At 42.3% G+C, this 17,705-nt stretch overlaps 1 protein-coding gene across 1 annotated transcript in view; it reads right to left on the bottom strand.

The window, feature by feature from the left end:
- Ush2a (usherin) overlaps window positions 1–17,705 on the bottom strand; it is a 689,504-nt gene that overhangs the window by 181,854 nt on the left and 489,945 nt on the right. The window contains 2 exon segments of the mRNA XM_031338301.1: window positions 7,896–8,064; window positions 10,464–10,662. Of these exon segments, the coding sequence (XP_031194161.1) occupies window positions 7,896–8,064; window positions 10,464–10,662 (368 nt within the window).

The following is a 17,705-nucleotide window of genomic DNA, read 5'->3' as shown; positions in this document are numbered from 1 at the left end:
TCATTCAGGAATGGGACAGCCATTCTAAAACTCACACAATTATCAAGGAATCTCAAGTAGCTAAAATGATCTTGCTAAGACCAAAGTCAGAAGTCTTCCACTTTCTGACTTCAAACTCTACTTCAAAACTATTGCAATAAAATAGTGTGGTATTGGTACAAAGGATGATGTATTCCTGAAAGGAAAGAGAGTATAGCAATAGATTCACCTGTATGGTCAAGCAGCCTTTAACAGAGGTCTTAAGATCCCTTAATGGGAGAAAGAAACATTTCTACTGGAACAATTAGTGTTGACAAAAAAAAAAAAAAAAAAAAAAAAAAAAAAAAAAAAAAAAAAAAAAAAGAAACATTCACATGGAAAAGAATAAAGTCGAATTCTTATTTTATCATATGCCACAAAAATGAGTTTCAAAATGTGTTGAGGGTCACAAAGTAAAACTAAAATTCAAAGTCTTAGTAGAAAATATCCATGGGCAACTTCGTGATGCTGGACTGGGCAATGATTTTCACATGATTTGCATTGGATATAAGGTGAAACTTAAAGCAATGAAAGTAGATGACTTTGTGTCTGTCAAAATTTCAAATCATTGGGCATCAAAGAAGACAACAGAGTCACAAGGAAGACACTGTAAAAAGTATTTGGAAATCATGAAATAACGAGGGAGTATTTCACTCATTTTATTTTGCTATGCCACAAAATGCCAGAGACTAAGTAATACAATTTTAAAGGCCTATTTAGTTCGTATTTCTCGAGTTTGAGAACATGGCACAAACATGTTTTTGGCTCTGGTGAGGGTCTAGTTACAACTTCACAGGAATGGTGTATGAGTGAAGGGAGTGGTAGATACATGGCAGGGTAGGCTGGAGAACCTCAGGACCAGTGCACTCCCAACAAAACCCAGGAATAGAACAAAGTCCCTTTGACACATCATCCTGAATATCTCCATCTCTTACACACACACACACACACACACACACACACACACACACACACACACAAACACAGGATGTTAGCAAGGGCACCAACTCACTCTGGTTTGGATGTAAAGAATCCCAAAGGCCTTTGGTGAATAAATACATAACAAAATGTGGTGAATGGAATTCAGATTTGGGAAAGAATGAAATCCTGATGCAAGGCACAATGTGGGTGATCCTTGAAAATGTGCTAAGTGAAAGAAGCCAACAAGAGAAAGACAAATATAGTGTGTTCAATTATGGTGTGCTCGATTGTGTGAGGACCTTAGAGCTGGCAAGGCAGAGAGAGCAGAGATGTTTGCTATGGTGTTAGCAGCAGCCAATGACAGCAGAATGAGCTTGTCAACAGTGGTATTACTGCAATATTAATATATCTTTATATCTATTTATTGTCTTTCTATAGTCTATTTATTCATCCATATTGTACCTCTCACATGTCTGCCTTTCTATCTATCTATCTATCTATCTATCTATCTATCTATCTATCTATCTATCCTATCAATCTATCCTATCTATCTATCTATCTATCTATCTATCTATCTATCTATCTATCTACCATCCATCTCTCTATCTATCTATCTATCTATCTATCTATCTATCTATCTATCTATCTATCTATCTATCTATCTATCTATCATCCATCTCTATCTATCTATCTATCTATCTATCTATCTATCTATCTATCTATCTATCTATCTATCTGCCTGCCATCTATTTACCCCCCTTCCTTGCATCCTCTGGATAGAAGAATCTTCTCTAATCTGAAATGTAATTACCATTCATCTTAAACCTTTTTTTTTAGCCAGAGAATATGGTGTCCCTTAGTGGCAAACCTAAAGTGTCACATGGTTCTGGGCATTACATAGTGGTGACCTTCGAGGAAACAGGCTGCTTCTGTCCATACAGGGGAAAGACGAACTTTTGTGTGAAGCCTCATCTGGATTGTGTTAATTATTTTAGTCATAGTTCCCCGAATTCATTTACTGCCTGTAGGAAAGGTTTAAGAAAAAAAAAAAAAAGACAACGACGGAGATGTGTATTATATCAATGAGAAATAAAACTCTTTCTCCCTCAAAAAAAGTGCTATTAGACACAAGATACAAGGATCAGTCACCTTCTCATTAACCTCTAAAAATGAGTCTCTCAGCCCAGGCTTGAAGGTGTTTCCTCTCTAAATGGTACCATACAGCCTAAAAGTTAATTGTTATTCTTATCAAAGAATGACCCACATTAACACTTCTCTGGGGTCATTAGCATATTTATAAAAAAGTGGGGCGGAAGGAGTGAGTATTCTCCTCTGTTGCTCTTTGTAATGTGGAGCCATGGAGCAAAATCTTGAGAGGAAAAAAGGAGTAATATCATTAACCAATATTTCAACTCCTCTGTAAATATCAAAATGCCTGCATGCATCTCAGCCTTAAGATTGGAGGCTCCTGATTGGATTTTAATTACAGCAAGATACAAGACACTTTGGGGTCGCTACATTTCTTTCTTGATGTAAATGGCCTTAAACTAGTTAACAAAGACCATGGGCTGAGGACCCAGGTCAGAAAAACATCCCTTCATTTAGATATATACAGATTAGCAACTGAAGCAGAGCCTGATTCTCCCTGAGGATTGCTTCTTTACATTTTTTTTTAATCTTGACAAGATGGGATAATGTAACACTGTGGAAAACCAAGTGCTTTAAAGGATGTGGGTGTGGGATGGGCTCAACAGTTCAGCAGATATTAAAACGCTGAGACTCAGTATATGTGCTAAGTGCATATCATATATGTGCATGTATATGTTATATATGTGCACAGATACACATATAATTTTGACAGGTAGGTTATACACACATATCTCTATGGTTTAGAAATTTGAACTCTCTCTTTAAAAGTCAGTTGTTAAGGGATGATGAAAGAGGTTAGTCAGTAAAGTATGAGAATCTACTGAGCATCTACACAAACAACAACAACAACAACAACAACAATGACAACAACCACCCAATCAACCTGTGGTCTGTGCCTGTAATTGCAGGGCTGATAAAACAGAGTCAGGAGGGTTCCTGGAGGTTGGTGGCCAACCAGCCTAGTTGAATGGTCAGCTCCGGTTTCAGGGAGAGATACTGTCTCAAAGAAGGTGGAGGCCAGGGGAGCTGAGTAAAAGCACTGGCCACTCAAGCTTGGGTGTGTGCATTTGCCCTCTAAAACCAGCATAAAAAGCAGGATGTGGTAGCACTCATCCCTAGTCCTAGTACTCCTAAGGAAAGATGGAAAGACGAGAGAGGAGAGGCTTGGAGAGAAGCTTCTGGGCCATCTATCCTGGAGTAGGCTATGGAGTGACACAAAAGGGAGAGACCCTGGCTCAACATGGAGAAAGCTAGGAACGGACACTCAAGAGATGTCCCCTGGCTTCCACATGCCTTGGAGCACCTCTAGGTCCTTTCTCTCTCTACCCACCTCTTACATGCATGAACACACATATATACTAAGTTAAAAAAAAAAAAACACGTTTTAAAGTGAAGTGTGATTGAGGGTAGGCACCAACATCTACCTTTAATCTCTACAGTACATGCATATGCATGTACACAGAAACATGTCCACATATCCCATGTAGACATACATGCTCATAGTCGATTATTAGGAAGCTTATCTAATATCAGTGAAAATCCCCATAAGTTTCCATTTATTTAATTTGTTGGAGCAAACATTTAATTTTATTTTGAAGCAAAATAAAAGCAGTTTGTTTCCTTCAAACTGTACTGTTGGGCTTGAAGAGGCACAGACAGGTAGTGCTTTTGTGTCCCATGCTGTGCTAAGTGGCTAAATGGGAGCAAGTATGTATCATTAATGTTGTGGACCAGAATTATTTTCAGGGCTTAAATAGTTTGTTGCAAATGATAATATAAAAAATTTCAAAGTGACTTTGAAAGACAACTCTAGTACTTAGTTGTATAAATTATTTCTATCCTGTTTAGTGGGGTGCAAGGCTCAGATGATTTTCCCAGGCTCTTCTGGCACAGAGGAAGCTGAGAGCAGACGCCAGGAAGTGCCATACCATTTCTCTAAGTTTTAAAGCAGTTATTTGGAGGAAGAAAGGAGCAGAATCATGGCTGAGAGCCCCCAGCTGTGGACATTCAGAGACAATAGAGCATTTGATGAGCTCTATTTGATCAGTTGCTAACAACTGCGAAACAGAATTTAATAAACAAGGCAACAGTCTTCCACAAAATCCTTGCACTTCCAACAACAAATGTCCTTCTAAGAAACATTGTTGTGATTTATTCAATTATGAATGTATTCTTGCTGGAGGATCAGAGACAATAACATTGCTATATAGATTTTCTGTTTTGTCCTCTGACTCAGAGGGGGAGGCAAAGATGGTCAGAGTGAACATTCACCATCATGAATTAACTTGGAGTATTTATCTTAATACCTTCCATGTTTGATCTTGTGCTTTGCATAAAAACAGGGTCAGAGAATTCCTCGCATCACCTACTTGGGTGGTTACACTCATGGAATACAATGAAGATTTGAACATATGCCTCAACCGTGCGTTCAACACAACACTCATGCTGCGCTGTGTATCTCAGAGCACTCAACTCCCTTAAGGCATCCAAAACAAACAAACAAACAAATACCACTCTCATCTCTTCCAAGTTTGCTTTCTTATCATCAAGAAAACATCAGTGTCCTGGGCCTAGAAGGACAGCTCAGTGGTTAAGAAAGCTTGCTGCTTTCCTAGAGGACCTAGGTTTGGCTCCTAGCACTCATCTCAGATGTCTCTCGACCACCTGTAACTCCAGTTCTCAGATATCAGACTCATGGCAACATAAAACATATAAACAAACAAACAAACAAATCTTTAAAAAGAGAAAGATATCATTGGTGAACTTAGATGACAGGAAACATATCAATATCTACAATGGCTTTTCTAGCATCAGTAAGGATGTACTGGTCTAGAATAATTCTTTAAAAGTACTGACAATGTTAATGAAGTAGATAGCGAATACAATGGGAAGTAGAGAGAGCCCTCATCCATAACCGAGTAGCCACTAAAAGTCACGCGCCTCCTTCTCTGTCATCCACATGTAGAATATACTCTCTCACCACGCTTGTACTCATATCAAACCTGCTGGATGCAAAGTGACAATACCATGATGTCACCTAAGCAAGCTGGTTGCTGACCCATGTGGGACAGGGAAAAGGCAGGAGGCAGAATGCCATCCCTGGGGTAGGACGGCTCCGTGGGTAACAATGTTTGCCATGCAAGAGTGAAGAACTTTAAAAGCAGGGAATGGCTGTCAGTCTGTAAACCTGTAGCTTTCCAGCCGCCAGCCGGACCCTGCCTCAGTGGAGTAAGGCAGAGGGTGATAGGCAGGATATTGGGCACCCTCTTAGAACTCTGTACATGCTTGCAGGCATACAACACACACACACACACATGTACATGTGCATATACATGCACACACACACAAATATACACGCATGTGCACACACACATGCACATGCACACATGCACATGCACACACACATGTGCACATGCACACACATGCACATGCATACGTGTACACACACATGCACATGCATGCACACACACATACATGCACACACACACAAACATGCACACACACATGCACATGGGCACACACACATATGCACACGCACATGTACACACACACACTCACATACATATGCGCACACACATGCACACACACATGCGCACACATGCACATGCATTCACACACATATACACACACACAAACATGCACACTCACATACACATGGGCACACACACATATGCACACACATACACACGCACATGCACACATGTGCGCACACATGTGCACACACATGCACATGCACATACACGCACATGCATACATGTACACATGCACATATGCACATGCACACACACACACATATATGTGCACATAAGTAAATAAATCCTAACCCTATGACTAATGGAGAGCTACCCGAGCCCAGGCCACCCTAGCAAGCGGGCTTGTGTTTTTGATTTGTTAAAAAGGCAGCATGAATGGTTTAATCAGCACTATGTGCTTCTCTGTAACCTCCTTTCTCTTCCAAAGGAAGCTTGGACCTGTGTGTTCATTCTCTCCGCCTCCGTCCTGCCTTGACCCTACCATCACTGGATATTATTATCATTGGGGTGGAAGCTCCCTCCGACTAGCATCAGGAGAGGGATTTTGACCGAACACAGCAGTAATCCCATCTCTTCAGGTCGTTCACAAATCTTGGTGTGCCATGGATTTCTTCTGAACCCACTTCGTTACTGTAAACTGCAGCTAAGTTAGGGGAAAACCTTTGAATACGAGGCCTGCCTAATGTCTTTCATTCTATCAATGGTGGCCTCCACTGTCCTCATTCCCTATGTCATTTGCTAGGCACTGTTTCACGTCATTTAAATTTGGAAGACGCTGTGCAGCTTACTTAGCTGACAGTCTTAACCACTGGGGTCTGGAATGCTCACATAAATGGAACCTGGGGCTACCATCCGCTTAGGAACGAGGCATGTGGTTCTCAGAAGAGAAATGAAGGGAGTGGAGGAAAGTTTCACGGCCTGGGGCAGTGGATTAGTTGCTTATTGCTGTGGCAAAGTATATAGTAAAACAACTTGAGTGAGGCGGGGTGACAGCGGCCCACACTTGAGGACACACTCGTTTAAGGTAGGGAGCCTGGCACAGGAACATGAGGTCACCCACATGTTCACCACAAGGTCACAGTGGCTCTGTAGCTATGAAGCAGAGAGAGACGAAACCCAGCTGGCTTCCTTCTGTTTTCTCTTTTATTCTGTTCAAGACTACAGCATTTGGGATGGTGCTACCCACATCCGGCCTGGGGGTTTTTCCCTTCTCATTAAAGCTCCTTGAAAACATACTCCTTGTCAAAGGTGTGTCTCCTGAGTGATTTCAAACCCAGCCAAGCTGACATGGAAGAGGACCCATCACAGATAGTTCATGATTCATAGATTTGACGATTGTACTCCGCGCCTCTGCTGCCCACCAGCAGCAATGACGACAGAACACCGAGACTTCTCTTGACGGTTTACTCAGGAATATTCTTTTGTGTTACAGCTCTCCTAGGTACCCAGGTGTTACAGCTCTTTAAGGTACCTAGGTATTACAGCTCTCCTAGGTTCTTAACTGTCACAGCTCTTCTTGATGGCATGGCTCTTCTTGGCTCTTCTTGATGTTTCTTTTCTTCTTCTTTCTTCTTCTTTCTTCTTCTTCTTCTTCTTCTTCTTCTTCTTCTTCTTCTTCTTCTTCTTCTTCTTCTTCTTCTTCTTCTTCTCTTCTTCTTCTTCTTCTTCTTCTTCTTCTTCTTCTTCTTCTTCTTCTTCTTCTTCTTCTTCTTCCTCCTCCTCTTCTTCTTCTTCTCCTTCTTCTTCTTCCTAGGTGCTGCAGGTCTGCTTGCTTCTGTGGAGTGGCATGGAATGGCTGGAGACAGCCCATTATATACCCGAGCTTGAGCTGCCATGTCCTCCTGGATTGGTTCCCCGGCAAACCCTCATTAGCATACACCTGCTCAGGAGAGGCGCATGCACAGCATACACCCGCTCGGGAGGGGCTCATGCGCAGTGGAACCGTCTATTGCTACAGTGTATCAGGAACCTGTGCCATCTTGGATTTTATCGTCCAAGCAGCTGCCTACAGACGATGAAACCAGGAAGTATGTGAATGAACCAACCCACACAAGATAAGATAACCATAGACATTCCTGTCTTCAGGAGACCCTGGAAGGTCTGATAAGTCACTCCCTTAGCTCCTTCCATTACGGCTGGAGAAACAGCCTTTAAAGCACAGCCGTTGCTTTGCCTCTGTGGTTCAGGTTTTGAAGGAAAAGTTCTTGAAAGGGTTTGCTGGCAAGGGACACAGACTTACTGTTTCAGCTTCTAAACATGGGAAACGATGCTCACCTGGAAGAATTCTAGTGTAATGCCCAGAGCAGCACTGGTGGTCTGCCTGTGCCTCCTGCATTCGCCCTCCACAGCAAACTCCAGTGGCATTTGGAAGGAGTGCGATGTATTTCTCCTCACAGCAGCTGTATCCAGGCTGGGGATCATACAGAAGCCCATCGCAACATACCTGAACGTTTAGAATAGGTTTTAGAGGAATATTTTAAATACAAGCAACTTTACATTGAAAAATGAATGAATCTGCTCTATTAAGAATACTGTATCTTGTGGACTATAATAATGTTCTCAAAAGGCCTGGAAAGTGACCGTACAACCTACAGCTGTAAATCATACAAATTCTGTAAATGTCAGTTGATACAATGCAGCCTTCCTTCTATTCTACTAAGCTTTGCTCTGTTATAATATTATGTGAATGTAAATTACCTTTAGAATGCCAATGCTTCCAGTATACATCATAAAAAAATGTTTCCAGTACTTAAAATTGTAAATGAAGCATTTTCTTCACACTCACACACACACTCACATACACACACTCACACACACAAACACATACACACTCACATACACACACTTACACACACATTCACATACACTCACACATAGACACACACTCACACTCACACACTCACAGACACACACTCACACACAGACACACACTCACACATATACTCACATACACACACACTCACACACACAGACACACACACTCACACAGACACTCACACACACACAGACACATTCACACACACACACACATACACACTCTCCCACACAGACACACTCCCACACACATACTCTCTCATACACACATTCTCACAATTGCTTAACTTGAATCACTGCACCAAGAAGCAAACTGCTTCTCATTCATCCTTTAATAAATAAACTGAATCTTCCTTATAATGTATATGGTCATTTATTTATGGACCTATTCTTCCAATAAGGCAATGTCTTTCTCCTCTCTCTCTCTTTCTCTCTCTCTCTTTCTCTCTCTTTCTCTGTGTGTGTGTGCGTACATATATATTCCTATGCAAACATATATTGCAGACTACTACCATACAAAAATAAATTTATATGGAAATTAATGTTGAAAAGTCCTTTTAACGCTGTGTTTTTGCCCGGAGCTAGCTGCAGAGAAATTATATGCTTGAACAATCAAATAAGTATTTGTATCTTTATGCTATATATAAACCAGATCAAACCCTGAATAGCAGTTGGAAAACAGCCTCAGAACTTGTACTTGGCCCAAGTTCCTTCAGTTAGACAGACACTTCTGTGGCACACAAAAATCTACACTGTTTATCAAGCACTTCCGTTTCCTCTTGGTGATGTTTCCATGTCAGAAGCAAGCTCAGAGCAGTGACAGAGAACACAGCATCGGAGCCTTCCACAGGCTCACTTGCTTAGTGGCTCATTTACAAGTTCCCTAAGAGCGAAGGGATTAATTGTAACCCAGCCACCCAGGCAGGTCTTCTAACCAAACAGTAACACAATTGCCTTGTTGGATTTAGTTGTCAGCAGTGAGAATGTGGGGTCAGTCTCTCTTGAAGCACAGATTGGATGACCTTCCTTCCAATGTCATATTCTGGATAAAAAGCACGTGAAGCTACACACCACTCTGAAGAGTTCCATGAGAGGGCTTTTAAAAACTATTATTTCTGAACTTTTCATCAAAAACATCATCAACTCCCTGTATAAAAAATGTTAGACAAGATACATTTGTTTTTCTAAAACTTATGCATTTTAACTAGCAGATATTTTATATAAAAATCCCTATCATGATCTTTCCACATACATATGCACACTCATGTCTATACCACACACATGCGCACACTTAGTTTAACACATAACAATTTTTAGAGATATAAGGTTTGTAAGGTTTCCAGGCGGCTGGCTTCCTGTGTCTCTTACATAGTAACTACTGCTGAGCGAGGGACAGTCACAATAATTTGTATTTCGATCCATATTGCTTCAGAAACTCACTTTATTAATTACGGAGTTCCTTTCTAGTGAATCTTATGGATTTAGGAGCAGCCTTAGTCATCGAACGCGCAATGCTACTGATAAATAGGACATTATTTCATTAGATGAAATCTTACCTTCAAACAAAGTAGTTTTCTGTGTTGTTTGTCAATAAAAGCCATTTACAAAACCCTCTGTCTGGCTGTATTATTGATCTGATTCCTAAACAGCAGCTAATATGAACATTAATCTATAAATGACCATAATTCTAAAATATTTCTGACAAACCAGGAACCGTCCGGTTCACGGCAACTCATCGGAGTTGCGTGAGCAGAGAGACACTTGGGGCGGAATGGACTTACAATAATGGAAATTTCAAGGCCCTCGTGCCAATAAAATTCAGGGGACCTTACCATCCTAATAAACCCACATTTTCTGAAAGCGTGATGAAAAACGGCAAGGCTGAATGACCATGAGGCCCGTAGGGTGTTGGTAGGAATGCTTCCTTCTCTACAGGGTCTTCCCAGCTTTAACACGAGAAGCATTTATCATAATGGAGCATGGTGCAGGGAGCTTGGCTTTCCTTAGTGTGTGTGAAGAGACCTCTACCTTAGTCCCGGGAGAGTAGCAAGTGTGCCCACAGACATTTCCAGGGTACTGGCACTTGACTGCTTCGCAAAGCTCATAACTGGGTTTGTCTGTCAACCTCTTGGTTTCAGAGCATGGGTGCCATGTTTTCCGTAAAACGTCATACCCGAGGATGATACCATTTGGATTTGCTGGTGCTGTCCAATCTATCTGAAGGGATCTGCAACAGATAAAAATACACATATACACATAAATACATATTTACAGGTGTATTTGTGTGTGTGATCTGCTTCATAATTACATGTGTGAAGCACCACTCCAGGCTAGATTCAATACTGTCAAAAAGACAACATTTAACACAGCTGCTACCAGCCTTGTTTACACAGTTCTCCAGACTGAGCAAAGGCTCTTATTTCATGACCAGTGCTCTGATTGAAGCATGGGAGGAATGGGTACTAACATACAACACATGTTGCTGCATATGCTAATAATATATATATTCTTCTTTGTATTTCGATCCATATTGCTTCAGAAACTCACTTTATTAATTAATGATGTAATTAGTACGGATCAAAATACAATAGAAGAATATATAAATATTATATATTCATATATACACACACATATACAGGCAGACACACACACACATGCACACTGACATACATGACTGCCATTGAGCGTGTTTTAAGACTCAACCCAAGCTCTTTTACTTTAGGGAGAATACTACATGGCAGGGGTTCAGTGGTCTCTCCCTTGAAGTTTCAGAGGCAAGAAGAAATATCCCTGTGAGGAATTGGGTGAACCCATAGCATGTTAGGTTTGTTGACAAACACACACACACACACACACACACACACACACACACACACACACGGAGAAGAAGCCTTAGTGAGCTCAGAGAAAGCTGGACTATGGCAGACATACTTCCTCTGCCTAGACCCTCTCCTTTCCAAAATCCAAGTCAGGTGGCATGGCATTCGCTGGCCGAAGGTGCATCTGCAGACCACCGTGAAGTCGACGTGCAGTGTTAGCCTTCCTGACACATCTGTCACCGTCTCCATTTTTCTCTGTAGGATGTCTTCAGTAATGTTGACTTGTGGTGGTGTAAGAAAGCCCCTGAGGATCATGAAGAGCCCTTCCGAATCTGGGTTCTCTGAGCCAGTGTCATTACCTGTGTCTGCCTGGATCTTGCGGTGTAAATCTCTATGGGTGGCTCTTACACAGCCTGCCACGATCAATTCCCAAACTGAGAAAGTCCTCAATCTCACCAACTTCCTCCAAATGGTCTCTGGCACTTCTTTGCATTTGAATCACGGCTAGATAGATTTGTTTCTTTGGTAACTCTAGCTCATATGTGGTTTGTGGTTGGGAGTCTAGGAATTAGAGGTTCCTGTAACAAATGCCCTTATCAAGAACATTTAATTTCTTAAAACATTGAGTGAGTGGTCGTTTTCATTTTAGACACCGGCATACTTTGTGGGGCTGGTGAACAGCGAGTGTGGAGCAAATTCTTGCCTTCTCAATAGGCTACTCTTCCATTTGCCGTGGTGAATGAGATCAGAAAAGTAAATCTAAGTTCCCCAGTGACTCACACCTGTCATTACGGCACTCAGGAAGCTGAGGCAGGGGGATAGCCATCAGTTGAGGTTAGTCTGGGTTTTCTCAAAACCCAAAACAGAAAAAGATCAATGTGCAGCCAGATTCCTACGGGGTCTGCCTCGATCCTACGCATATGCTTTCCACACAGCGCTTTCCATAAGCCGGGAGTAGTCACAAGTTTGAAACAATGCCCCAGAGAGTTCACGTTTCTGAGACACAGCACGATCTTCTCTACACGCCTTCCCTGTGAAATGTAAAGTGCTTATTCTCTTTGTCATAACTGTTTTTGAGAACTGAATGGGATTCTGACATGAACGACAGTTCCCATGGTGCTACTCTAGGGTCTCTGGCTGGATGTTAAACCAGTTGCAAACAGGTGTTGTTGTGTGCTCTGCACACAGAGAATGTTCTTGTAGTGCATGCATCAAAGCAAGGCGAGGACACGAGCACACGTGAGCCTTACGTCATTGTTTTTGATTTGACTGCGTTTGTATGGGTGGTATGTGCATCTTGGCATGTGTGTGGATGTCAGAGGACAACTTTTCCCCCATCTGTCATGTGGGGGTCATTGACATCAAACTTAGGTCATCAGGCTCGGCAGCAAGTACCTCGCTCACTGAGCCACTTCACTGGCCCAACATCAAGTCTTAGCCATAAAAGTTTCCCAATAACTTCCTCTGAGCATTAATTTCCAGCCACTGTGTAAACTCATTAATTTTTAAACTATTTCTGGTTTAGGCTCTGGTCAGCATCCTCAGTGACGATACTTCTAGAAACTCAGTTAAGCTCAAACATATTAGGCAGCAGTCAAGAGAAACCTTGACATTTGACTAGAGGGAAGAAGTTATTTTTCCATTCTCTAGAGAGTGTACACACAGTACATCCTGCCGTGACCCTGTAGAGAGTACACTGCGTCAGTATGCAGGGTTCTTTCAAAGGCCAGTACAGCCACTGATATTTTCCCAGGGATCCAACTTTCAAGTCAGCTCTGAGGTGCAGACCCTCAGCTGCATTGATTATGTCCGTGAATTACAGAAATGACTATGCTCCATGAACATGGCTGGGAGTCAGGTGCACATGCATATGGGTGCGTGCGTGTGTGTGTGTGTGTGTGTGTGTGTGTGTGTGTGTGTAGGACAGAGGCCAACCTCAGGTGCCAGTCCTCAAGAGCTTCTCACCTTCAATTCAAGACACGATATGCCACTGGACCTGAGGCTCACTGACGAGGCTAGGCTGGCTGGCCAGTAAGCCCTGTGGCCACCATGCCTCTTTGTGAGGGTGCTGGAGATCCAACTTACGTTCCCATGATTAGACAATAACTGCTCAACCAGCCGAGCTACATCCTAGCCACAGAAGACTACATTTAAGTGACAGTCTGATAGGGTAGGGAATGAAATTCACGCTATCTTTAATAGTCTCTGTTAGAAGCCACTAGGGCTATGCACATGATAGAACACATGGGGGTCAAACACTCCAACTGGACATTTCTTTTTAATTCTGTCATTTGATAGAAAGGTTATTGATCTACTTCTGCTCTATTACATAGTAATATGGCTACCCCTATTTAAAAAAACAGCTGTCACTTCTGATAAACATGGGAGCTAGGAAGCAGTGTGAATACAGTTTCTTACCAGCTACCTTTACATGGGTAGATGCTGTATGAGGGCTTAAGCTTTACAGTGACGCTTTATAACTGTATTCTAATATTTGATCACTGTTTGTCAAAATAGTATATTGGAGCCACAAGGGGAAAAACTCATATGTTTCAACACCTCAGACTAAACTCTTACAAATTAGAAAGCTTTGGATTTCTGATCCAGCTAAGATGGGTCTTAACCAAATGTGGGCATTTTTGCCACTAATTCATGCCGCATCCTCTCTCCTCAACAATATTCTAGACATGTTATCAGAAATGGTGAGACTACTTGAGATCTAAAACTATGTACTTTGACGAAATGTTAACTTTTAAATTTGAGTCAAGTCATTGAGTATTTAACTGCTCTTTCAGGATGTTTATTAAGAACTATATGAGTGGTGGTGCACACCTTTAATCTCAGCACTTGGGAGGCAGGCATAGGTGGATTTCTGAGTTTGAGGCCAGCCTGGTCTACAGAGTGAGTTCCAGGACAGCCAGGGTTTCACAGAGAAACCCTGTCTCGAAAAAAAAAAAGTAAAATAAAATAAAATAAAATAAACAAAAGAACTACACCAAGCGAGAAAAGAAAAGAAGTGAACTGTGAAATACCATGTGAACAGTTCACATACCATGTGAACTGTGAAATAATAAAATCATATATTTTCATTTTTAAAAATCACATAAACCAAGGCTATTATGTTCTAGACCATTTAAGAGGGTATCATGGGAGATACAGATGGGAATATGAATACATAGTCAAGAAGACACAAGGGGTGCTGGGAAGGACCAGTAAAGGAGAAATAAGATGACAGCAGAATCCACGTAACATGTAGACAGGCAGCCAGCAACGTGGCCACCCTACTGAGTAAGAGCCCATCTCAATCACCACACACATTATAATGCAAGAAGTTTACGGAAGCTTTAAAACACTCCATGGGTAGTTTGAGAGTGAAGCAGGCTAACTGCTCAGTGACACTACTTCTAAAAACATGTAGCCCCTTAAGAGTTGATAACCTGGCTGAACAGAGTGGGTAAAACCAGGAACATCAAGCAGTGAGAGGGAACCCCAGTGCTCTTACAGAGGGTGAAGCTCACCAGTCTTTATTCGGGACTTTGAACTAGTGCTCTGGAGGAGACTGATCAGTTTGAGAGTTCCTTTAGAGGAAACATCAAGGTTCTGGGGATACCAGCAGTCCATTCTCATAGCCAATCCAAATAAACAGAATTTGGGGAGTTTTTCCAAAGTTTAAAGTTTAACTAATACCTAATACAAACCAGGCATCATTCTGTCTTTATCATTGAAAGAGATGGATAAAGTCCCTTGGATCATTAAAGTTACATTTTGCTGGAGGGAGATGAGCCATTAACAACCTGTGAATAACTAATGCCTCAAGTTATGGTCTGAGGAGGCCTGAGTCTTCTGGGCAGAAACACAAAGGAAGGTTGAAACAAAGTAACAGAGTTACAAACAAACTAACAGAGCTACCGCCTGATCAGGGTTGCACATCATTCATGTGCTGGACTTGTGTAGAAAGGAGGTCAAAGGATCCAGTAGCCCTGGAGTGTACTGAGCAAGAGACAGAATGCTAGAAAACAAGACAGAGTGGCTGCTGGTGGTAGGCTGGGATGGAGCTTGCCAGCTGTCAGGATTTTATAGGCTAAGAAAATAAATTTGGATTTGTTTTTGAGTGTGTTGGAAAACCGTTGGAAATTTCTGAGCCAAGATGGGAGAGGGGAGTTATTTACCTAACGTTCCCATTCCTTACCCCCACCCTACCTGCGACATTTCCTAGGTTCTAGAAACAGGCTCCAAGTACATCATGCTGAGAGAGTGAAAGCAGAGAAATTGGCAGTCCTTGCTTCTCGTGGTTTGTGTCTGGAGCATGGAAGCAGCCAAGTCTGATCTGTTATCGCTGGAGTGGAGTATGGCTAGGCGACTGGCAGAGGGAGGAATTGGCTTGGCAATTGGCCATAGAAGACGATGCTTGCCTCTCTGTTAGAGGATGCTGCTGGCCAGAGGCGGAGCACAGTGGCTTTGCACTGATGACGACTATGTGTAGACAACACAAAATTAAGTTTAGCGCGGTAGAGTTGAACAAATTCCATTAGCCAAGTGATTGACAGGCAAGACTAGAGGCTAGGCTACCCTGAAGGAACTTAACCCAGGATGGCAGTCCTGTGGGATGAGTGAGATCTTCCACTGCAACACTTAGGGTGTGTGTGTGTGTGTGTGTGTGTGTTGTCTTTTGTCTTTTGGTACCACCCCCAGTTCAGGCTGTGAGTCACTGAAAAGAATCAGAGAATATGCTGGGTGGGATCTCTGACACCTAAAGCATAGTATTAAAGTCTAGGAGCCTCCCAGTTTCTCCTCAAACAAGAGGCGAAGAAAGCTCTGTCAGCTCTGACCTCTCCCACTAGACTCAGCTCCGAGTTAAGTAATTTGAAAATACCCCAGGATTATTGCCTGGTGCTCATGATTTAACTCTTTTGGAAGAATTATCACTGTTTCTATCATAATGATGACTGAAGTATTGCATTATAAAAATTCTATGGGCTCCATTCAGTATCTCCAGGCAGAACTGAAAACAACTATTTTGTAAGCATCCCAAGGACATTATACCTCAGACACAGCACCAGAGGTTCAGCCTCAAACCAACGTGGTCTCAATTAAAGGCCATAAAAGACGAGGCCTGTACTCTCTCCTGCCTTTCCCTGGAGCTCTGTGCCTGGAAACCATGGGCTTCTGGAGACTGGAAGAGACAGGAATAAACTTCTTCCTTATGTTTCTTTCTCAGCTGTTCCTCTTATGGAGACAGCAGAAGCAAACTTCCCAGGCAGCCCTGCATCCAGGGAAGCTGTTGGTTGGAGTGCTTGTCATATTTCAATCAAAGTGGGGGTTGGGGGGCAAGCCTGTCCTCGCCACCCAGCGCTCTCTCTACAGTCTCAAGGACCAGAATTAATGAATTAGCTATTGATTAAATTCCACTCTAGCAAATCCTCCAAGGCAAATACATGAACTACCCAGGGCACGTGTAGGCCATGGCCAGACATGTCTGGGGTATCGATCAGTAGTTAGTATTCTTTGGGGACACGGAAGCAGCCGATGATAAGATGACAGGAAGGGAACGTGCAGGGTGGGAGCAGAGCTCATTTCTAAAGGGGCATATCCGGAAGCTTCCATGGTCTGTATGATCTTTCTGCATGCACGGGTGCCCTCTGGATTATGCAGAATGGAGGGAACACGGCAAGAGCCCACGCTGCAGATGATGCGGTCCAAACCTCGGCGTAAGTTAAAGGTCAAAGACAAGGATGAGCGAATGCTCTCCAGACATCTAACCAAACAGACGCATGTGATAGCTACACACCAGTAGAGTAGATCAGAGTTAACTTTTGCTGACACGGGGAAAACATCGAGAACGTATGCTTTATAAGCAGCCAAGTTATTTGCCACATTCTAGAAGTAAAGTCAATCTACTGACATTTTTCTGAGTGGATTTCACATATGATTTTTACATACTGCTAACATAAAGGATATTTAAACAAAACAGAAATGTAATTAACAAGTATTCACTGGCAGAGAGTATAACAAAATTACACAGACAACGTTATGCTCATGTGAAGCTAACTGCTTTGGTGCTGGGTGCTCCTTAATGGGCAGCTTGGCAGCCTGTACCCATCCCTCACAGCCTTGCCTTTGGGGATTGGTGCTCTGTCACAATGGTTTGTTTTAAGAAAGAAAACATTTTACGTGCCAACATTTGGTTGTGAATAGTGTCTTTCAAAAAAAAAATTTTTTTTTTGTTAGATCTCTGGCTGGAGGAAGGAAAATGAAAAAGAAATCAGCTAAAGGCCTTGCAATAAAGAAAACTACAGTGGAGCGAGGCATCCGGTGCTGATGGGCCTGGGGTAAGGCTGCTAACCCCGTCTCCACATATCAGCGTGGGAAAGTCTGCACACGTGACTCTCTGAGGACCCTGGAACACAACTATGGCGGTAACATCAGGAAAGGCATCAAGTCATGGATGGAG

This window comes from Mastomys coucha, unplaced genomic scaffold (genome assembly GCF_008632895.1).
Source record: "Mastomys coucha isolate ucsf_1 unplaced genomic scaffold, UCSF_Mcou_1 pScaffold1, whole genome shotgun sequence".
NCBI classification, from domain to species: Eukaryota; Metazoa; Chordata; class Mammalia; order Rodentia; family Muridae; genus Mastomys; species Mastomys coucha.
Note: the sequence above shows the minus strand (reverse complement) of the source record. Positions and strands in the feature narration are given on the sequence as shown.